Below are 24496 nucleotides of genomic sequence, written 5' to 3'. Positions count from 1 at the left end.
TAAGTGCTTTGAAAATGATAATTGAGACTAAGACTTTATTTTTTCTTGAACGCATGGAACTAGCTGCATTTTAAAACATTAGCAATTGAGGTTCTCCTATGCATTGTCTGCAACTTCCCTCACTGACTAGGGTTTTCTTCTGTATTTGAAAATTTTGTAGTTTGAATGTTTCCATGCTGATTTAGAGCATTGCTTTAGAAGTACTATTAACTTGAATCCTCAGAAAAAAGGTGAAACTTGGTAGTTTGGAAATTAGTACTCACTTTGCTCAATCACTAATAATGTCTCTTTCACAAAAGTGTATTGTTAAAGACACATAATTTGATTTAGCGTTTGCTTGAGTTGCAATGCTCTGTACTATCCAGTTGAGGGCAGCTACTTACCAATTTAAAAAATGAGTTGAATTAGAATGCCACCACTTTGTATTTACCAAAACTTGGTATCTAGTGTAAAACACAACATTTAATATACAAGACTGCTTTAATTTTCACTCCGATTTTTACCACAAATAATTTCTTAAAAATGAAAAACTAGTTTTACTTCATAGTAATTTCTGCCCTTTCATAAGTAGTTTATGTTTATTTTAGTTTTAATTTTCCTAATCCAAATTCTTTTCAATTCCAATCTCCTCCCCCTCTCTTGCTTTAGGATCAGACTCCAAGAAGATTAGAGAGGTTCATATCATCCTTATCTTCAAACTACCTACATGTAAATACATGTGATTATAAATTTCAATATAAAAGTGAAAACTAATTTTCAGTATGGTGATCTTTATTAAGTGAAAGTCAAAATTGGAGTTGATCTGTTTGATTCATTTTTCTCTGCAGAATATGTTAAATTTGCGGAAGGAAGTACACTCTTCTAATTTTTCTGGATTGAAATAACACATAGTTTAAATTACATCTTCTATGTGGTATCAAGAAATGAATTTTGAGGGGCTTCCCTGGTGGCGCAGTGGTTGAGAACCTGCCTACTAATGCAGGAGACACGGGTTCAAGCCCTGGTCTGGGAAGATCCCACATGCTGCAGAGCAACTAGGCCTGTGAGCCCCAATTACTGAGCCTGCACGTCTGGAGCCCGTGCTCCGCAACAAGAGAGGCCGCAACAGTGAGAGGCCCGCGCACTGCGATGAAGAGTGCCCCCGCTCGCCGCAACTAGAGAAAGCCCTCGCACAGAAACGAAGACCCAACACAGCCAAAAATAAATAAATAAATAATAAATATTAAAAAAAAAAAAAAAAAAAAGAAATGAATTTTGAGGGGTTAATTAACTGATTCAAAGATATCACTGAGACAGAATTTTTTTGAGAATAAAGAATGTCTACCTAAAACTATATGTAATACTAACAAAGTAGACCCTGATAGTAACCTGGAGAGGGGGCATTCCACGGGAGCTGCCTCAACAAAGGGATTTTTCTAATAAGGAGAAACAGACACAATAAGACTGAAGGTTATGTTATACAAAAAAAAAAAAAATAGACTTGTGTTAAGGAATAAAATGAGCACCAGAGGAGATGCTGAGATTAGAATGAGGCTAGAGACATTCATTCTGCAAGGTAGTAAGTAGTCTAGTGGGGCCGTAGACATCCTTATCTTAGGTATCAGTCTCACCTTGTTGTACCGTATCAACTTAACAGATTTCCAGTACCCTCTCTCCTATCCCTAGATCTCTGTTCGGTTTTTTAAGTGGTTATGGTTGTATTCTTAGTCATTTACTTTTTTTTACTAAAACAATTTTTGTATTGTCATTAAATACCCATAACATAAAATTTACGATTTTAACCATGTTTAAGTGTACAATTCAGTAGCATTAAGTACATTCACAGTGTTGTGCAACCGTTACCACTGTCCATCTCCAGAAGTTTTTATCTTTTCCAGCAAAAATTCTGTACCCATTAAACACTAACACCTCATTCCTTTCTCCCCCGAGCCCCTGGCAACCACCATTCTACTTTCTATCTATAAATTTAACTACTCTAGGGACCTCAGATAAGTGGAATCATACAATATGTATCCTTTTTTGACTGACTTATTTAACTTAGCATTGTATCTTCAAGGTTCATCCATGTTGTGTCAGAATCTTCTTTCTTTTTACGCTGAATAATATTCCGTTGTATGTGTATGTACCAAATTTTTTTACCCATTCATCCATTATTGGTTACTTAGGTTGTCTCCACCTCTAGGCTGTTGTGAATAATGCTGCTATGAACATGGTTGTACAAATATCTGTGTGAGCCCTGCTTTCAATTCTTTGGGGGTGTATATCCAAAAGTGGAATTGCTGGATCACATAGTAGTATTTTGAGGACTCTCCATATTTTCCACAGTAGCTCTGTCCATTTTACGTTCTTACCAACAGTACACAAGGGTTCCAGTTTCTCCACATCGTTGCCAACACTTATTTGTGTGTGTCTGTGTTTAAATAATAGCCGTAATAATGGGTGTGCAGTGTGGTTCTGGTTTTGATTTGCATTTGCCTAATTATTAGTGAAATTGAGCATCTTTACATGTACTTATTGGTCATTTACATATCTAATTTGGAGGAATTCAGTTGTTTACTTTTGTGTAACTAAAAATGTCATCTCTGCTTAATGATTTTGCATTTTCAACTACATTTTAAATTGTGATATCAGAGAAAGGTGTACTTTAAGAAAGTAGCATCGTGGTAGGACTAGGGGTGTTTCTTGTTTGTGGATTGACTTCCCAGCAACCCACTTCGTGTATTTAGTAAGACAGATCTCACCCAAGTCAAAGAAGAGACCACCTATTTCTGACATTCTTCTTTCTAACTCTCTCCATATCACATTCTAAATTCCCACTTATAAAAATCCGTAAAAGCAGGTGGAAGGAGAGATAAGTGAGTTGACTGGCTGTTGGAAGAAAAAAATAGAATGGAAGGAGAGAACAAACATTAGCTGAGCATTGTGAATGGATAGTTCACATCTATTATCTATCTATTAAAACTACTATCAATTCTCACACTAGGCTTTTTTAAAATCATCATAATGTTCTAGTTCATGGGCTTGGAAATCAAATGTAGCATAAAGATTAATTAGCATGGCATAAGTAGTTAATTTAGGGAAATATTTGCGATAATGCCGAGAAAGTGAGTTTGGGGCCACTTTGAGGAGAGTCTTCATCTCCAAACTTTATCTTAGGCTTTGGGGAACCATTGAAAGTTCTTGAGGATTATATTGTACACCACATTCCGTCTCCATGTTTTAGGAAGATGTATCTGACTATGGTATGTTAGAGAAATTAAGCCCTAAGGATTTGTGATGAACTGGTTAGTTATTATTCATTTTACTATAATTACTTCCCAACACAGGTTACATTTATAAATACTTGGGTTTTTAAATATATTTAATCAGTCACATTACTGTTATACTTCCAAGTGGAATCACTAAGTGTTTCAGAATTATAGAGATTGAACTGAAATTTGCAAACATCTAAAATGTCTCCTGGTAAAATTAACCTGCAGTGCATATTAATAGCTATTGAGAGCTAGAGTTGATTTAATGTCTTAGTTTGAGATAAAGACTAGTACATATGGAAGAGGAAAGGAGAGCACGCTTAAGACAAACGCTTGAAGATATAGTGCTCATTCTGAATATATCTAAGATAGAACAAATATATGTTTGTATTTTTTGAGCATGCATAAATGCTGTCCTTAAATTTGAAGCACATTCGAAACACTCCTAAAATATTAATGCTGATATTTGGGTAAGGAAGACTTAATAAATATTTAAGAGAAAATACAATGTTTATCTTTTGGATATTTGTAAAGAAAAGTTTACTTTCACTTTCTAGGGAATACCTAGGTTAGTCACTGGAGAAGTTTTCAAAGGGACCCTGTAGCACAGCCCTGCTTTGGTTGTCTTCGCATTACTGACTTTGTACGGGAGGTTCACCAGCTGTTTGACTGGCAGGAGCAGGAGCTTTCACTTCAGTAGTTTATAACTCCTGGCTATTCTAGGACAGTTTGCACTTCACCAAGCCTCAGACAGGTCAGGACATTTGGTAGGAGAAGGTTGAAAGACAAAAGCAGCAGGCCTTGGGTTCTCAGCCTTTTTTATAAATTAGAAAGTTATATTTTAGTTCGGTGGTTAGAGTTTTTAGTAATGTGCCTGTATTACATGTAGAGAGTATTCATCAGCCAAGAGGAGTTTTAAAATGTCAAAACCGGGAAAAGCTACTCTAAACCATGGCTTGGTTCCTGTTGATCTTAAAAGTGCAAAAGAGCCTCTGCCACATCAAACCATGATGAAGATATTTAGCATTAGCATCATTGCCCAAGGCCTCCCCTTTTGTCGAAGACGGGTAAGTCTCACACATTTGAAAAATAGGAATATTTATTTAAATGAACTACTTCTGCCTCTTTTGGTGAAGAAATGGTTCAAATTTCAATTGGTATTTATAACTAAAACTATCAGTGCATTATGTAGCCAGTGAAAACTTCTGTAAGTGATAGTTTTAATAGTATGATAGAGAGCCTTGAGGGCAAGGTTACCTAATTCACCGTTTTGTGTCTCTCATTTATTTTTATGGTATTAGAATTCTTTAAACTTACTTAAAATTGGTAAATTTAAAAAGTATGTTTTGAAATATGTCGGCAAATACTAACACCCCAAATTTGTTGTTTTTATTTTGTGGGAAAGGTAAAAAACTGGTGGTATGGTCCTTATACATGATAATTAAAGCATTTAGCTCTCTTAAAGAGTTTATCTGCCAATTTAAGCTAGATTGTTTTTAAATCACTATTTCTTAAATTCAGACCTAACATAATAGAGACGTTACTTTTTGCTGTTATATGAAATAAAAATAGCATGCTATTGTGTGGCAGTTACGATACAGTTTATATATAGACAGTTCTGAACTAACATTTTGTAGAACTTGTGCTAATCTATAATCAGGTTATGATCTATTGAATGTTTTTGGGGATGACATTCTCCTCCTCGCCAAATTTTGACCCTGTTAATATTAACAGTTTTGTTGTATTTTCTGTTACTTGGTATTGCCATTTTGAATTATTAACTAGAGTGATATATTTTTAGATCTAAAATATGTTTAGGATCCTGAACACATTAAACCAAAAAATACCTGTTGGAGATTCATTGAGTGTTTTTATATATCAGTGCTATTAGTGTTTTAGTTCCGTTTGCCAACTCCCCCCCACCACTTTTTTTTTTTTTTTTTTTTTTACTAAAAGGGAAACATTCTATTAAACAAGTAGGTTAACTTACAACACCTGAAAAATATTTTTCCTCTTTAGTGAACAGAATCTTCTATTTGCTTGGACTTAAATAGCCTTTGTAAAAATATGTTTTCTAATTACCTTAGTTCTTTTTGAATTGTTTCTACTTCTACTCCAATAAATGGTAGCCATGTTGAAAAACATTTTGAGTAAGTTTTAAATGTAATACAGTTTAAACGTTGAAAATAGAATATAAATATCTCTGTCACCCTCTTATTTTATTCTTAACTATATTTTCAGAAAGTGTGTCTTTTATTTTGTCTTCTGTCGCTTTGTCACTTTTATAACTTCTGAATGAGGTCACTGCTCTGATTTAAACATTTACACAGAGGCCTCTAGTAGCTTTAAGGTCATTAATAAACTAATTTATTATTTTAATACTTATGTAAAAAAATACCAATACAAGTAAACTTTCAAATTAAGGAAAAGAAGTGTGAGTTTTTAAAATTAAGGGGTTAAGATCTTAACAAGATAATTTTGTTCTTGTTGAATATTTCTAATAAACTTAAGTACAGTATATAGCAGATTATTCATTATGTCACACTGTATGTTTTCTATCTGTATCTTCTTTACAAGTGCATGAAACTTAAAAGGCTCAGGAGCAGATTCTATAAGAAAAATTAATAGAGAACTTCAGGGCTTTCCTTGAGGGTTTCCTAGGGTCACTATTCAGTTTGACTTTTCTAGGTTACTGTTATGTTAAATTATAGCCTGGCATTTGTAATTATAGAAGAGGACTAACTTCAAAAACTAAAATTCAAACTAGAACATAGTTCTAGTTTGGGGGAAGATAGATAACAAAATTAACACATTCAGTTTTAGACTGCCTGCCAATAATTTACTATTGTATAACTCATTGACTCTGACTACTAGAAATATTAGAGGGATCGAGTAATTATATCCTCTCCCCTCCTTTTTTGCAACTGGTTGATTTAGGTAGCTTTAAATTGATTCACATGTTCTTTGTTGTTTTAACTTACTAACTTTCCCTTGGTAGTGTTAATGATAGATACTTTTTAATATATTTTTATCAAAGATTTTAAAAAGACTTTTGGTGTGATATGTAATTAATCATATTTTGTATCTAACATCCAGTATATCTTTTCTATTAGGTACGTTTAGCCTCTTTCAATCAGATTGTTATACACTGACAACAAGTGTACAGACTTCTCTATTTTGTAGGCCATTTTTATCCTTCCAAGCAGTGAGCTAATGTATAGTGAACTCTTACAAGACTGTATGTAGTCTTGGCCTATTAAAAGTTGAAAAACATGTTATTGCGCCTCCATCCATCATAGGTGTTGATCCATTTAATGTTTGCACAATACAATAATTTTGAAAATTGTGAAAAATTCTTTAAAATAGTTGTCATAACTACAGCTTCAATTTATAGCTCTCGAAATGTTTTCAGGAAATTTATTTACCTCATTGTTAAGTACTATTAGTAATGATAGTCTAATTTATTATTATGTAAATTATTCTAGCTCCTCATCAGAGATACTTTGGACTTAATACTAATGACAGTAAAGAAATAGCAATCTAGCTATTAACCAGTTACCATCAATCAAAATGTTTTTAGTATTTAGGTCCTCATAGTTCATATAAGTCCTATAGGTAATTCTTAGCATCAGGAATATTTGAGAATATTAGTTGAGTATATAACTTTTTATTCGAAAAGAACTGATCGTCCTTTAAAGGAAGAGAATATTTACAGGAAAAACTTACTTAAGTCTATAAAATCACTGGAAAATTGTTTTATTTTTCTTTGAAATTGGAATACCTAGTTATGGTAATACTGTATTTCCTAAATCCTAAGATACATTATTTTTCTACGTTTTAAACATATGTAAAATTAGTGTACGTCTGGATGGAATTTCATAGCTTAGCTGGCAGCATTTTTTTCTTTCTAGTGATAAGAGAAATAATATCTTACAATTAATAATAGTATGTTGAAAGAAAAGTCATTAAAATGTTTAAATTTCATTTATTAACTCGTTTCTGTTTGGAGACTTTCAAGCATTGACAATATTCTCTTAAAGTTATTCTTCAATGTTACTATTTTGGTAGAAATTTCCAAAAGGCATGCAATTGGTTATGTATATAGGGCTTTTAAAGATATCTGGTTGACTGTGTTGGTTTATAGAAGGAAAATGTTTTTAGAGTGCCTTTATATTCTTGGGTTTGAACCACCGACCGATTGTGTAGCATAAGCATCAGCAACAGCAACAGAGCTAAGAGAATGGGATAGAGCTGCTGGTAGGAGCAGCAGGGAGGCGAGGCGGGAGCAATGTGGTACAAGGACTTGTTCACCTGCAACCCAAGAGCTCAGGCAACAATGAAATGTATGACTAGATTTCTGATAGTTGAAAACAATTTTGTACTGGTTATTCCATATCCAGTTCTGTTTAAAGTACCATATTTAAAATAATCTTTCTTTAAAGTGAAAATAGAAATAAAATTGAAATAGAATATTTGAGTCATTTGAGAAAATATTTGAGTTAATATCACTCCTGTGTATTGTTATCTTTGAGGGTTAGCTTAAGTCAGGGGTCCACAAACTTTTTCTGCAAAGGGCCAGCAGCTATTTTACGCTTTGTGGACCAGATAGTCACTGTTAGAACTATTCAGCTCTGCCATTGTAGCATGAAAGCAGCTGTAGGCAATACTTAAAGGAGTAGTTGAATGAGCATGATTGTGTTTTAATAAAACTGTATTTACGAAACAGTGAAATACAGATTTTTATGATTACAGTAATACTATAGTGAATCTTCTTGTGCATATATCTTTTTGCTTGAATATAAGTTTCAGCTGACAGTAGATTTTTAGAAAGAGATTGTTAGAGCCATAACCTTTCATTTTCTTTAAAAACCCTCATTCTCTCTTCTAATTCTTTTGTAGCTATATAGGGAAAAATTTTTATGTATATAATCACTAGAATTTTAACACACTGCTTTTTAATTTTCCTTCTCTATGTACAGTAGTAGCATAATAATGCTATTAATAATTGCTCTTATTTTAAAAGGACCTACTGTATATTCTAGGCATTGTCCAGCTATTTTGTATATTTTAAATAATTCTTATATGACTTAAAAGTTTGTTAAGTACTGTAAGTTAGGTATTATCTCCACTCAGTAGACTAGGAAGCTGAGGCTCAAACAAGTTACCTCTCCCCAGTTTTCTTGGTAAATAGTAAAGCTGGTATTTAACCTCAGAACTCTCTAATGCTGCAGGTAGTAGCCATTCTCTTTCTACTATGTTTTGTGACCTTTTTCTTATGAACTCAACTTTCTTCAACTACTATTATATTCATATTTTGGTGGGTAAACCTGGGAGCCTATCATTGTTGAAATTGTTTCTTTGAGAAAATTCATTCAAAGATTCAAATAATTGAACTACAAATAACTTTTGGTAGCATGCTACATTTATAAATTTAGGATTTTTTGTGTAATCTCTTTCAAGATGTTTCATTTGTAAAGTTATCCCACAGATGATGCAATGATTATAGTGATAAAAAACTAGAAATATTCAAACAGTATGCATGTTTGTAGTCTTTCTGTAAGCTGAGGGATGGTACCTGTTAAAGAAAAAATTGTTCATGAACCTTATTAAAATCGTAAGACTGATTTTATTCAGGGGGGCTGTCATGATATGTATAGGGACTACTACGAGGGGAGTTTGCAGTAGGGGAGATAGATTGGGCTCAACTCTTAATAGAACAAAGAAAAGTGAGAATTTATAGCCAAGGAGCAGCATGGGGTTCAGTGGGTAGATAATTTCTAAGAGGAAGCATCAGGGGTAAAGGGGGAGGGTGCTCTGGTTAAATGAACTTAACCAAGGTGGTCAGAAATCCCCTGGGGGATGGTGGAGGATGGCGAACCCAACAGATATGGAGAGGGTGACCAGGTACCACAGGTGATCGACATCAAGGACGGGGAATTCTGGTTAGACTGATGTAGCAGGATTCTTGCTAAAATTTGGTTCCTGAGAACATGCCGAAGGACAGGTCCTAGTTGAAAAAGAGCTCAGGAGCCTGACTAGAGTTTGGTTAAGGAGAGAATGTTTGTCATACCTCAGGGTCTATGTTTGGTAGGAAACAACTCAGAACAGAGTGTCTGACAGATTAACCATCCTCAAACTGCAGTGCAGTACCATTCTCATCAGTTTGTTCATTTAGTACTTTTGACTATGATGACAAAAATTAAAAACAGCATTATACCTCTCTTAGCTTCAATACTGTCTTGGATTCAAGTTTTTTCTTTATTGTTGAACTATTGATGATACTAATTTAAAAAAACCTGTATTCAAAATTTTAATCTCATTCAGGCATAATCTATTCTGTTGTTTTTGTGTGTATAATCTTCAGTTAGTTCAAGCTATATATAATTATAATCTATTAAGCTCCTTTAATAGACTTTTCAGCAAAGGTCTGCCAGTTTTATCAAACAGTTGTACTGCCTTTGTTTCAAAAAACAGCCTCTCTAATTATTTACAATAAAATTTTCACTTGTAGGAAGATTTTATAATCCATCATAAATTCTGTTGGTAAAGCAAATTTGTGAGTTATTACCTTCCTGAATTTAATAATTTGATAATCCCCTAAATTCCCTGAGTTGAATTATGATATAGAGAATTTTTATTTTCTTCCAGTAGTTAATATCTTTTACTTCCGTTTATAAAAATTAGACATGCTCAGTATGTAAAATGCAGAAGAAATGTTTCTTTACATTTTCCTAAATTATCAGTAATTCCACTGCTCAGAAATAACCACAGTAAAAAATTTAAATAACTCTTTAAACAAAATCGATACTTTAATCCATTTTTCATATATTGCTAGTAGTTCCCCATGGCTGTAGTTATTCAAAAGTGTATAATCTGCCAAATGAATGTGTCATCATTTTCTGGCTGCTGTTGATTTGGTCAGTGACCTGCTTTGAACTTTTTTATACATAAATCTTTAACATCTCTATACACATTTTTCCAGACGTAGAATTACTGGGTCAAGGAGTGTGAATTTTTTTAGATTCTTAATAAATACTGCTAAATTCTTTTCCAGAAGGATTGTACCAAATAAAAACCAGCACTAGGGACTTCTAATGTTGTTTAACAAGAGAAAGAAATCATATTTTAAGCAGATTTATTCCTACCATGGCAAAGTTTTATGGATTTTACTTAGTTGATACTATATCATTATATTTCTATGTATATTGTTCTAGGTTTTCTATTGAAGGAATTTTTTTTTCATTTTGAGAAAATAATGATATGTGTTTATACTTACAACTTCATTAGGAAAATATATAAATAGATCAAGAAATTATTTGTTGTTCATGGTGATTTTTTAAAATAATACTTTCTGGAAAATAATGTTTGCCATAAACCTGTCACCAATATTATTTTCAACTATAATTTTCTTCTACTCTTCCCATAGTTTTAAAACTATTATCTCTGTTTTTGTCTAAACAGATGATCCATGTGTATAGTTTTATAATTTATCATTGATTTAACACATTTTTACTGTGTCTTACGGTTATCTCAGTTTTTGTCATCTTAGTTTATACTTTTACATTTCTGAGTTTTAGTGTGTTGTTTGTACAGTTTAAATGACAGCCTCTCCCAAAGTATATTGCTATTAATAATCTTTACTACAGGAGTACTTTTCATGCTAGCAAAAGCAGCTGCCAGAAATACTTGCCTATTTCTTAAAGCACTACAACTTAGTCTTACATTTCTGACATAGCTTTGCCTTTTGCCCCAATCCAGGTTTACCTTTTATTTTTATTTTTTAATTCTAGTCTAGCTATGATTAATTCTCATTTAAAATAGTTGTAGCAAGTCTCCTTTTCTAAAATACCTTGATGCCTGAAAGGCATTTCATGAAACTCAACATTTGTTTCATGGAACTCTTAGCCAAGAGGAAATAGATGGATATTTCCTTAACATATAGAAATATGAAACCTTTAAAAAGCCAGTATCGTGTTCCCCTCACCCATACTAATCTATTCAGTATCTGCCAGTTACATTTGTGCCTCTTTCTCCAAATCCTTTCCATGACCTCACAATCTAGCTTGTCTCTCTGGTTGGAACCTTCCTCCTGGCACTGGTTGCATCTACCGTTGTCCTCATCCATTAGTGGAACGTATTGTAGTTGTTGCAATTACCTTTGGCCCTTAGACATGTATGTACTGCTCAGTGGTGTTATTTGACAGCTTCATTTAGTTATCTTGTTTCCTCAGTTGAGGCTATGAACTCTTCGACTTCAGAAATTATCTCTAATATCTTTTCATGCTCCCAGTGATGTGCAAGAGAAAGTTAGTGTAAATATTTGTATGACCAATTTGTTGAAGCTTTTGTTAAGTTTGGAAAATTCTTTAAGGAGTTTTTGTACTGTTAGAATATGGCATGTTTTTGTTTACTAAATGTTTTTAAATGACTGTGCAGCTGTGATTTTGAATATTTCATTTTCTAAATATAACTAAACTCAGATACAGTTTGACACTTAATTTTAAAAGTAATTACTACTTAGCAGTTCCGAAAACGAAGGAGAAACAAACATAGGGTGTACTCATTTAGATGGCACTTTTGAGAGTCTACAGTAGCCAAACAAGTCAGAAAATGCTAAAATAAAAATTATTACAATACTTTGGAGAGAAGGAAGAACAGGGTGGTGCTATGAGCAAATTTGGAGAGAGATTTTAATAGTTTTATCTGATTTTTTTTTTTGAGTAAACTAAAATGTGGCTTCCTAAAGTTTTTTTCCACAGATATATTCCATTGGAACTTGGGAAAAAATTGGCATTTTCAGATCATCTGATATCTTTTATTGTCACTACTTATTTTATCAATAAAGGAATTAACTGGTTACCACATATCAGGTCATTCTATTTTTGATCCTATCAGTTTCTTCTTAAGAATGTTTCATACATCATGCATAAACATGAGTAAACAGAATATAAATTATAAATTTTCTTCTGGTCTTATTTTCTATACTGTGCAAGGCGGTGGCTGTAAATAAAAAGGTGATGATTCTTCCTGTCTGTGGACATACAAAAATGAAAATTACAATCCATTAAGCATTTAATAGGTAGTGGTAAAACCACAAACAAACCCTTAGACCAAAGGATAATTGCTTTAAATGGACCCATATACAAAGTACTGTGGGAGCATGAGAGGGCCACCCAAGTCTCAATTCAAATGGCTCAGGAAAGGCTTCACAGTAACTTTAAATGAAAACGTGAAGGAAGTTTGCTAAGCAGATAATCAGAGAAGTTATGGACAGAAGAAACTTGTATTATTGCTTGGTCTCACATCTTGTTTTTTCACATTAATTATACTGCTGCAAAATTATTCACTTATATCTGGATATGAAGTTTATTAACAGTAGTAACAGACCCAAAATATGTATTAAGGACTTAGAACAGAGTTGGGAACTTTTCTAGAACCTGTAGGTATAACAGTAAAGTAGATGGACAAAGGCCATGCTCTCATGGAGCTTAGATTCTAATTTAGGGAAACAGAAAAGTAACTGTTAATGCTAATGTTTTGATGATGATAAAACAGGGTAGCAGTATATAATAGAGTCTAACTTGGGATGCAGGGGAAACACTATTCTAAGTATTTTCCACCTATGAACTCATTTAATCCTTAAAATAACCTCATGAAGTCGATTGCATTATATTACCCATATTTTATAGATGTAGAATCAGAGGTGTAGGAAGTTTAACTAACTTGCCCTAGAGCTAGTAAATGATGGAGCTAAGATTCTAACCCAGGTGTCTAGCTCCAGCATCATAAACAGTGTGGTATACTGACCTGGGTAAGGGTTTGTTGAGTGAATGGATCCTTAGTTTCCAAATATTTCAAGGTTAACTTTTGCCATGTAATCCTGGATTTTTAAATAAGTAATTCATACTTTGTTTTCACAATTTATGAAGACCTCAATATCTAATTACTGATAACATTGCTTTCTAGATGTTTTTGTCATCAGGTGATGTCATAGTATTAGGTTGTGCCTCAGTTGTCAGATATTAATGCAAAGCAAATTATAACATGATTTGTAAATCTACAACTGCAGCATAGAAATAACTGCCCTGAAGTGTTATCCCTTTTGTTGATAGTTAATCTGTACAAATAGTATAGTAATTTTAACATCACAGGGCAAGGTTAAATTTGTAGGTTATGTTTTACAGAAACTAAATATTAAGACTTGGAGTATGGGAGACAGATGAAAAATATGCTAAAAATAAACTTGTTACAAAGCTTCTGGCTGGGTAAACAAGTATGAAATAAATCCACGGTTCCTTGTCTGCAAATCAGGAGTCCAGTGAGCCCTGAAAACTAAAAAGTGTTTTAACAAGTTGGCCAAACCTAACCCTAATTAACTTAAGACAGTCACTTTTATTGTTTATCTGAATATTTGTATATTTTGCTGCAGAAATGTTCGTACGTGATGTACTGGAAGTGTTCTGCCATACGCTGTATATGTACCATATTACCCTTCTAAAGTCCAAAAGTTTTGAAGGCAGGAACACAGCCTTCTCCAAAATTGTGGCGCTAACTGCAGACCTTTGAGTTTTACAGGTATCATCCACATTCAGAAATGGAATACACTTTGAAATGTCGAAGTAACCTAAGCCTTATCTTAAGTCTCTTAAGTACATTCATATTTAACGGCTTTAAAACATACATTACATAAATGAATACCTAAATTTTATTAACCTAGTTATAGGCAGCTCAATATAGTATGATAATAGTTCAGAGCTTCTATATTATTTTTCTTCAGTGATTAAAGGCAACTCATGCTATCAGATAGATACTTTAAATGAGGAATTAGAACCGCAACAACTTTTAAAATTTTTCTCAGTATTTCCGTGGAATATTAACACTGCTAAATTAATTTTAATTCTGCTAATATGTATTAGGCGTATACATACTCCCTGCTTGTGATGCTAATGTAACAAAGATGAATAAGGCAGAGACCTTCCCTTAAGGAGGCCACTGATGCTTTTCTGTCTCTGAGAGACTTACTGTCACCGTTCCATGATATCCTCATGATATCAGTCAGAGGAACATGGATTAATTAATCCATTCAACAAATAAGCATCTACTAATTGCCAGGCACAGTTCTAGATACATTATTAAACAAAACAAACAAACAAAAATCCTACCTTTTGAATAATTTAACATTTTGGTGACCCTGAGAATTCTACCTAGGCATGGAGAGCATGTTTGATCTGCTCCAGTATACAGTGTTTCATCAGACTCCTTTATTCAGTTGTACACTTTTCATTTCCAAGTCAACTGGTGATCATTTGTAGTTTATAGTTTCTCCATATGTATATAAGGATACCTCCGTACACATGCCTGCATATGCAGACACTCTACCTGACTTGATAGGATTACTTTGGTAACTTAAGTGAAATGTATTGATAGTAAAATCTACAAGTTTTCAAATACTGTTAGGTAGTATCCAGTATATTATATTATTTTGAGGCTCTGAAAGATTAAATATGATTCCATATTATTTCATTTTTCATGTTCTTGCCAGAAAACTTTAGTCTTTAATATCCTATCAGGTCCACCATAGTGATTTCTTTCTGGATCGTACCTGGGTCAGAATTAGAGTTCTTGGCCCTATCCCTGACTTGTTGTGGAAAGTTGCATAAATTAATGTGTCTCACATATAAATCAGTTAAATAATGGTAGATTAATTACGGTAGATGCAAACAATGATAGGTATAATGTAGGATTTTTAAATGTGATGTAAGTTTTACTATAGAAATAATACCAGAAAGGACTACCATTTGTGATAAAAGCAATGACATTCTTATTTCCTTTTACAAGGACCTATTGATGCAGCACGTCTCTTTATTTGCATATATAGTGCTTTATTCCTACAATGTGTAAAAGGTAAAATAATTACAGTAGATTTTTTAAAAGTAAATCTGGTATTAGATTAATAAAAGTTTCTGTTGTGGTTTTGGTAGTGCCTATGTATATATGTGTTTATGTACACATTTATGAGCTTTATAGAAATTTTTTTAGGTCTGGGGGAAACAATTCAACGGTTAGTATTTCTCAAACATTAATATATAAACATTGATCCCAGAAGCACATAGGTGATTAGCTATTTGTTTATGGTTATTTTATGATATCTTCATGTAAGGTTGGGGAAATCTGTTTTGAGAGAAAAAAATATGATGTTGGATGAAATTCTCTTATCTTAAATTTCTTCTCCTTGTTAGTATTGAAAGTGAAAATTGAAACTTTGGGTTATCCCTGTTTTTAACTACCTTTTTATGTGTGGGTGATTTCATATCATTCACTTGGGAACAATTTAAGCTTAAAGAGATTTTCAATAATCCACAGAAATCTCTACATTATCACTTTAGATTTTGAAATGTCATTGTTACTACTAGTTTGAACATGTAGGGGCAGTATAGTACTGTTTTTGTAAATCTCATCTGAATTTGTGGGTTTTTTAAATCTGTAAGTGTTCTTTGAGGAAATACAACTTATATCTTACTTTTTAAGGGATGATTGGTGCTGTTTTATTAAGTTGGAACTATTCTTTCAATTCAGGTTCATATATATATATATATATATATATATATATATATATATATATATATATATATATTATACAAAAGCTTTTATATTATAGAAGCTCATGGCCCTGATTTATATTTGAAGTCAAGGAATATGTTAAGCTAGTTAACAGGGAAAATGCATTTTTATAGTTAGACAATAAAAACGAGGACAAGTGGATTCATGGAAATGCTAAAATCAGTGCAATTTTGCTCTTATTCATTCTGTACCAACCTTTCAAAATGAATGTTTAATCATGAGAATTTTAAAAATTTAGTCTTAATTTTTCAACCTGACAAGTAAAGAGATTCCTAAACAGTCTTATTTTAAGATTCTTTAATTGGTAAATAATTTTTTTTAGTATCAAAATGATTAAGGGTTTTTACAAAATTTATGGTAGCTTTTTTTTTTCACTTAAAGTGATGTACACTTAATAAAAAAACAACTGAGCAGTTATCTCTTCTATCCATTCCATCTATTCATTCAATCTATTCAACAACTTCTGTGAACCAAGGACTACTTTAGGCATTTGGAGTACAGTAGTGAATGAAACAGACCCAAATCTTTGCCCTTGTGGAGTTTATGTCAGTATGGCAGACTGCTTAAGAACATAGAGTCAGTTAGACCTGGGGTTAAGTTTTTAGCTCCATCACTTACTAAGCCACCTCTGTAGGATGGCAATAATAATAGTACCTACTTCACAGGATAGTTTTATGGGTAAAATGAAATAACATAGAGAAAGTATGGTTATATAATAAGAACTTAGTAACTGTTATGAAGTCCACATAAGACTTATTTAGATGTGTCGGTAAAAATATAATTAATTCTCCTCATATAATAGTACTTATTTCTTTTTCTTACGGTTAGTATTTTGAATATTTTTTCATTTTTAGTTTCTTCAGATTGTGAGAGAAAATGTATAACACCAATTTTGATAGTCATTTGTCTTAAAGTTTCCTGAATGACTGTTAATCTCTAAATGGAAAGATACTGCACATAAAAAATTAATGTGATTTGGATCTTCTTACATTATATAGGGTCATTCAGTGTGACTCTCATGTATATAAAAATTAACCCCAATATGTCTTCCTGAATTAAGAAAGTAACATGTGCCACTTAGTATTTTGTTTGGAGTTTCTCTGTTCAGAATAAATGTGTTGGCTTCAAATACCATTAAATTTTTAGAAATTAAATTGCTATATAAGAATTAAAAACATAGTTTGTTGATTCACATATTATGTTAGTAGCTAAAATGTCTAGGAAATAGTTTCCATTATGATTCTTAAGTTTTGATGCCATTTCTTTCCCTAAAGGCCCCAAAATGAGTTAATTAAGAAATGGAACATAACCTGTTAACATCTTTGAAAACTAGCTTGTCCAAATGACATCTGGTATATTATTACTATATAGGAGTTGAGACTTAAAACATTTAAAGAATTGATTCACAAGTCTTAACAAAAGTACTTAGAAATTTAGATCCTTCTTGGGTACCCTGTACTGCTCTTGGTTCTTTTTATTTTTTAATTATGTGGAAGACCCATGTTTAACACACACGTGCGTGCACAGGCACAAGCACGCATCCCCCACATACAAACAAATAAAATTCTCATCACCACCCCCAACCCCCGTTTAACAGCTTATCTGCTATGTTCATGCGACAACCGCTTCATTGAGGGGAAGTTGTTGTTCTGCCGTTTTCATATTAGCTTTGTTATCATGCAGGATTTTCAGCTGCTCATACTCATTACCATACAGCTGGTATGTAGAGAAGGAAGCAAGCAGAAGTTGTACTGTCTACAAGAATAAGAAGCTCTCTTGCAGATGGGGTGCTGGCAGATGGGGCATGTGTTTGAACAGGTTTTACTAATAACAGAGTGCATTAAAAATCATTCTGAGAAAGTCTAAGGTCAGTGCCATGAATTCAGAGCTTGAGAGGTTGTTCAGCTTTTTGTAGACCTTTTTAGAATATTAATTAACTGCAAATAAGTAATAAATGGCCCAACCACAATCTCTTCCAAAATTTTTTTTATCAGTTTTCCTTTTTTATTTTAGTATATTTTGTTTCTCTTTAATATAATTTAAAAAACACTGATACTGTTAGCTAGTGTTTCTCGTCATCTTGCACTATATTTTGTAGTCTTCAAATATATTTACTTAACATTCCAGAGTATGTTTATATACAAAAGTGTTTTGTATACATGCTTTGAAATGTATACATGTATACATTCTTTGAGCGATGTAATAACATTCCTCAGTTTTGATATATGAGAATATTTATCAGAAGATGAAAACCAAAGAGGATTTGGAAATCCATATGTGTAGTGTTGACTACATTGAAGATTAAGAGGAGGTATGTTTGTTCTATCTGCATTCAAAATTAGAAGTGAATGGTATGCCCCCAAGTGTATCTATTGTTAAAATTATTACTTGCATATGTTTCAAATTCACAAAACCAAAATGAATAAAGTAGTAATTGAAATATCTATCAATATTTTTTTTAAAGATATTTCAGTGGGATCTTAGTTCTTTTGACCCTTTTCATTAAATGTAATGTTTCTTGATACATCCTGTCTCAATGGGAGATGGTGATAAAAAGCAGGTAAAGCAAAATAAAGCTAGGCAATTATATGTAAAAATGCAGTTTTCAATTTAATTTTAATGGAAATGGAATTCAGCCTGTTATTCTGTTCATAGGGATTAAGATACATATTTGCCAAAGTTTTTTTTTTAGTTATAATGCTTTTGGTAACTCTCAAAAACTTTCTTGCTGTAGGTTTCCTGTCAGTAAAATTGAAGCACAAAAATGCTATCTGTTAGGTTAATACCTGTGAATCAATAGAATACTTGGTAAGTGAGATCTGTAGGAAATGGTGTACATTAAGTGTGGTTAAAACTGTATACTGCCTTTATCAGTAAAAGTTTATATTCTGGTGGGCATTTTTAAAGGTACAGGAAGTCCCAAACCAGGGTGGCTTTTAACAACAAAGATAATTGCATTTTCATTGCATATCAAACTGTATATTTTCTTCCAATTTAATTTATACTTGAATTGTGTAACTGATAAATATGTAGAAAATTTTATTACTTTTCCCTGAGGGGGAAAACATATAAAATATTATAAGTAATAATATGTATAGTGCAATACTAAATAAATAATAAATATGTGAAATGTATTGTTTACCTATTAATATTTTTCAGTTATTATTTCTGTACTTCTGTCATTGTAGATTAGAGTGTATCTCACATTCTTAATTATCTCATATAAATATTATTTATTGATACCCTGATATGTGCAAGAACTGTGTGAGGAGCTGAGATACAATAGGAATCAAAATAGACGTGGTCACTGCTTTTATGGAACTTACAGTCTAATGGGGAAGAGAGACAAATAATTAATGTGCACACATTGTGACAGGGTGTTGGGTTCAAGCACTGTGATTCACAGCTTTAAAATGGGGAGGAGGTGCCTCTGCAAAGGAAATTGGAGATGGCCTATACACAGTTAATGCCCATGTTTTTATCTTCAATCTAGACCTCTTTTTGAGCTCCAGAGCCAGTTGGAGCATGATAGGAGTTGAGACCTGGATGTCTCAAAGACACCTCAAACCAAATAAGACTAAAAATGGGACTTGTGATTCTCCCTGCTCTAGAAAACAAAGACAAACACTGACCTTGTTCAGTGTCCTCTGTCATCTTCCATCCAGTTGCATAAGTAAGAAACTTTGGTGTCATTGTTAATAACTAACTCCCTCTCCTTTATTTCCCATGACCAATCTGTCACCAAATCCTTTGCGTTTTATGTCCTAAATATCTCCTAACTCTTCACTTCTGTCCATCTGTTATGCACCTAGCTAGTCCAGGCCAACATTATCTCTTTCACGGTCTAACGGAATAGCTTCCGCCACAGTCTCTCCACATCAACTCTCACTTACTTCCCCATTCTGCTCTTTTTTCTTTTCTTCTTTTTAATTTTTATTGGAGTATAATTGCTTTACAATGCTGTGTTAGTTTCTACTGTATGCAAAGTGAATCAGCTATATGTATACATATATCCCCTCTTTTTTGGATTTCCTTACCATTTAGGTCACCACAGAGCATTGAGTAGAGTTCCCTGAGCTATACTGCAGGTTCTCATTAGTTAACTATTTTATACATAGTATCAATATATATATATGTCAATCCAATTTCCCAATTCATCCCACCCCCCTTCCCCCTTGGTATCCATACGTCTGTTCTCCGCATCTGTCTCTATTTCTACTCCCCATTCTGTTCTTAACATTACATTCAGAATGATATTGCAAGAGGTATATCTGGGTCATGCCCTTCCCTTGACTGACTTGACTTTTCATTACTCTTATGGTAAAGACCAAAATCCTTTATGAGGTCTTGCATAAGCTGGCCCTTCTCTACTTCTCTAGCCTCATCTTGCACCTGCCATAATACCTTTATTCTGTGCACTGCAGCCCTACGGGTGCCCCTCCCCCGCCACAGCACCGCTTAGTCATTCCTTTAGAGAAGAGAAGCATTCTCTGAACCCCCAAACTAGGTCAAAACCTTAGCATTATGCATTTTTCTAACACTGTGTAGCATTTACTAGTTTCAGCTTTGCTCTGTTTTAATTGTTTATGCTTTCTCCCCTACTACACTGTGAACTCCAGTCATGAAGCTGAGACCATAGTTAATTTAGCTTGTGTATAATAGGCAACCAAGTAAATGTTGAGTGAATGAGTGTCTGTGGGAGATTAAAATAACCATATAAATCTAAATTTGTTGTAATTGTGTATCCTACTTAGAATAAAGGTAATTAGAGATAGTTGAAACCATAAAGTGTAGGGTAGACTCATAGAGATATGCATGTATCGACAATGGTGCTTACTGCTAGAAAGTGATAACCACACATGGATCAAACTGACATTTCTTAAAGATGGATTGGCTCTTAGAAAAAGGTCATATGTGATGAAATTAAGAAACACGGCCAAAGTGATAATCCCATATTGAAGAGTATGTTCTGTATGTACTCAGATGGAAAAGTGCTGTGTGTGTGTGTGTATGTATATGCACACACACGTACACAGTACTTGGTTAATAAGTATTTTTAGGCTGTCTACTAAACTAAACTAAATTAAAAATCAAATAGAAGTCATAATTCCCTGTTAAGTGTATTTGGGTTAGAGTAACCAATAAAGATCACTTGAAGCAGTTCCTTCAATAAGTGTTATAATGTATACAATAACTTTTGCCTATCTACTATAGCATTCAGATCATTTTGGTAATGGTGAGAGACCCAGTAGCCTCTTTGAAAGGACCTTCCAGTGAAGACACTTTCGTGTATTCTGTTCTCAGCTCTTTTTCATTATTTCACGTTTTGGAGAAATAAAGCATGGAACATGAAGAAATAAGGGTAGGAGATAGAAGTTCTTAGGGTATTTGGGAAAAGGAGGCAAAACCCATGTGTTGTTGTGAGCACCTTCCATCAGACTTTCTTCCACTCTGCCTACTGATGGCTGCCTAGCCTCAGTACATGTCCAAGATGCCATCATCTTGGAGCAGTTCTTCACCAAGGAAGCATTGGCAGTAGTGTGTTAACTCTTTGTCAAGTTGCTCTTAGTAAATTCCCACAAATAAAGTGTATCAGAGTACATAATTAGCTGCCTAGTTTGTCTTTTCTTTCTCTGTGTCTACTGTGAGTCTAACATAAATTTCATCCATACATCACACATTTGCACACTGAAATAGCCCAGGAAGCATCCCAAAGATTTCTTAACTACCAATACTTCTTGCTGTATATGTAGAAAACCCTATTTCATTTTCTATAAACTGGAGACCAAGATCTCCCTGTGGTTAAATTGCTGTTACCAACTCAATAGTTGTGTGACCTTGGGAAAGTTACTTAAACTCACCGTGCCTGTTCCTTATTTGTAAAATGGGTTAATAGTAGTACCTACTTCACAGGATTGTTAACACAGTTTCAGTGAGTTAATAGAAGTAAAGCACCTAGAAGAGTGCCTGGCGTATAGTAAGTTCTCTTCCCTGTATATTTCATTTTCTTAAGAGATCATTTTTTTTTTAAGAGTTGCTTATTCAAAGTTGAATAGTTTATAGTATCTTTGATAGTGAGCACTGAAGGAGCACTCAAGTCAGAATAAAATCTAGTGTTTATTTTTCCTTTATTCTTTTGGTTTAATATATTGCCATGTGTGACATTTATTTCTAAACAATTAACATTTATTTCTTCCTCTTTCTAGGTCTGTGTATTGTCGTATAAATTGAGCAATTTTATTTATCAGTTATATTGCTTTGTCATTTTTTTATTGATTTGTCTGTCCTTCCCTCTGAATTGGGGAGTTCTTCTAGGATAGAGACTACATCTTGCTCAATTTTGCATCCTTTTTTGCTTGGAGTCGTCTGGCTTTCAGTAACCTTGGCTAAATATTTCTAGAATGTGGTAGGTCTAGATCTATAAAAATAAAATGTTTGAGTCACTCTTTAGTTTTTCTCCACCTCTTGTTTCATTGTTCAGAAAATAGCGAACCATTATACGACTCAGGATTCATTTGGATGAGACTGATAATATTGAAATGAAATGTGGGGTTAGAAGCTCACCATAAATTTTTCTCACAGTAATTTCCTTTTCCTTTGCTACCTATATATAAACACACAGAGTGAACTTCACAAAGTTAAGGTCTTTGAAATAAATGAATTGGTGGGGAGTAAATTACACCTTGGCCTAACAAAATCTGTTTATTATAATTGTTCAATAAAAGCTAGTTGAGTAAAAATATCTTAGAAAATACCATCTAATTTTAGTCTTTGCTTTTTTACATTGTGATCATGATGATTAGTATCACCTCATTCAACATCTCTGGAAAAAATTCTGAGTTCTTAATTTGCCGTTTTTGTCTCCTGATAGAATAACTTTAAAGGAAAGGCTTAAAATGAAGAGGGGTGTGTGTGTGTGTGTGTTTGTGTGTGTGTGTGTGTGTGTGTGTCCATCTGTCTTTATCCTAAGAGCTAACAAAATATTACAATTTTAAGAATATTCTAAAGTTCAACATCTTTTTGCTAGCTTTAACTTTATATTCTTTGGTAGATTTAAGCTGTTCCTCATAGAATTTTTTTTTCATGTTGTAGAAGTTTGAACATGCATTGACTCAATAAAAATAAAATTTAGATTTAGTTTTTTGAAGTGCTCTCATACCACCATGTAACAGTTTCCAACAGACCAGCTGTGTGCAAAGAGCAGTTCTTAATTAAGTTGTATGCAAATTTGTTTAATAGTCAGCATGCCGTCACTACATACCATGCTTTCATGCAACTGGTGGGGAAACCCTGATATCCATCCTACACAAAGAACTGTTTAGAGTCATGTTTCAAGTGTGACAAACTTTCAAAGTTAATTTGTAAACATTTGGAGGCCTCAAGTATTTATAGGTAAATATTTTTTAAGTTATGTGCTAAATATTAAAGAACTTTTAATAAAGAAAATGAACTTATAAATAAAATATTTCTATTACAATAGTCTTGCCAAGATATCAAAGTACTCCTAATCATCAATCTTACAGTTCATTGCAAATAAAAGACTACTGTAGATCAGATACTTTTTCAAATTAATAGTTATTTTGAAAATCTTTCCATGACAGACAAAATTATGTCAAACCCTACTCATGACTATTTCCAGCAATATTTCTTTGTACTCAGATTTTATTTACTGAATCTTCAGTCTTTTGGAATCTCCTGAAAAGGTAAGAGATCATGTAAGTGTTATGCTAGTCATATAATTCTTGATAGTTTCAAAGTAAAGAATGCAGTTTGTTAAATTATAGGTACAGTAATTGCTTTAAAATGTAAATTGATGTTTCTCAAATGAATATTTAGAATCCTCCTTTTTATATGTAGTGGGGGCATGATTACTAGGTTCTTCCCTACTCACTTGACAGCTACATCAAACACTTGAATACTTAAAGAGCAGGCAAGCTACTCTAAAATAAGTAAAGAATTGATTAAAGATCACTATGATGTACACTTTCTAGAGGAAGAACCTGGTGTGATTTATGTTTCTTACTGGCCTAGCACCAATATGGAATAGGTACTTAATAAATGTTTTTAAGTAAGGGAAATAAGTTCAGGTTCACAGACCTTGATTCATGACTGGAGTTTGAAGAGATTGGTTTAAGCTATCCCTTCTCATTTTGAATTCTTCTGGAAATTTTTTAAGATATTTGGGAAGAGATGTTATGTTTTAAAAAGTGCAATAAGTTTGAATCTGGACTTTATGTGTCTGCTAGTCAAATATTTATAATTGAACATAATTATCAAAATCAGTAAGCCAACTAATAGAAGACCACAGAGTTGAGAATAATTTACGTATTTTAGGTTAACCAGGTCCTGGATGACAACATGCTAGTGAAAGTATACCTAAGAGTGTAACGGAGGCTGTGCTAAACTTTAGTTGAAGGCTTTTTCCAACCTTAAGATTCAGTGATTATGTTCTGAATTCCTTTATGATCACAGAGAAGCAGTTTTAAAACGTGTACCATGGGTAAAATCATTTCACCTCCAATAACTAAGGGTGACCATGTCTTTCACCATTGCAGACATTTGCTAAAGTTAAGGCTGGCAGATGCATTAACAATCTACAGAGATCTGAGCCCAGTATCTCTCTC

The 24496-nt window shown here is 33.2% G+C and overlaps 1 protein-coding gene across 5 annotated transcripts in view; it reads left to right on the top strand.

The window, feature by feature from the left end:
• Nucleotides 1–24496, top strand: part of FBXW7 (F-box and WD repeat domain containing 7) — a 205389-nt gene that overhangs the window by 140120 nt on the left and 40773 nt on the right. Inside the window, exon 1 of one of the 5 annotated variants that reach the window (XM_007189418.2) lies at nucleotides 3976–4318. The exons of the other annotated variants lie outside the window; for them this stretch is intronic. Coding sequence (XP_007189480.1) covers nucleotides 4172–4318 — 147 coding nt within the window. The 5' untranslated portion in view covers nucleotides 3976–4171. Of the gene's footprint in view, nucleotides 1–3975; nucleotides 4319–24496 lie in introns of those variants that run through there. 5 annotated transcript variants of the gene reach the window in all.

The sequence above is a fragment of the Balaenoptera acutorostrata genome, chromosome 5 (assembly GCF_949987535.1).
Source record: "Balaenoptera acutorostrata chromosome 5, mBalAcu1.1, whole genome shotgun sequence".
In the NCBI taxonomy this organism is placed as follows: domain Eukaryota; kingdom Metazoa; phylum Chordata; class Mammalia; order Artiodactyla; family Balaenopteridae; genus Balaenoptera; species Balaenoptera acutorostrata.
This window is presented reverse-complemented; position numbering and strand designations above follow the sequence as displayed.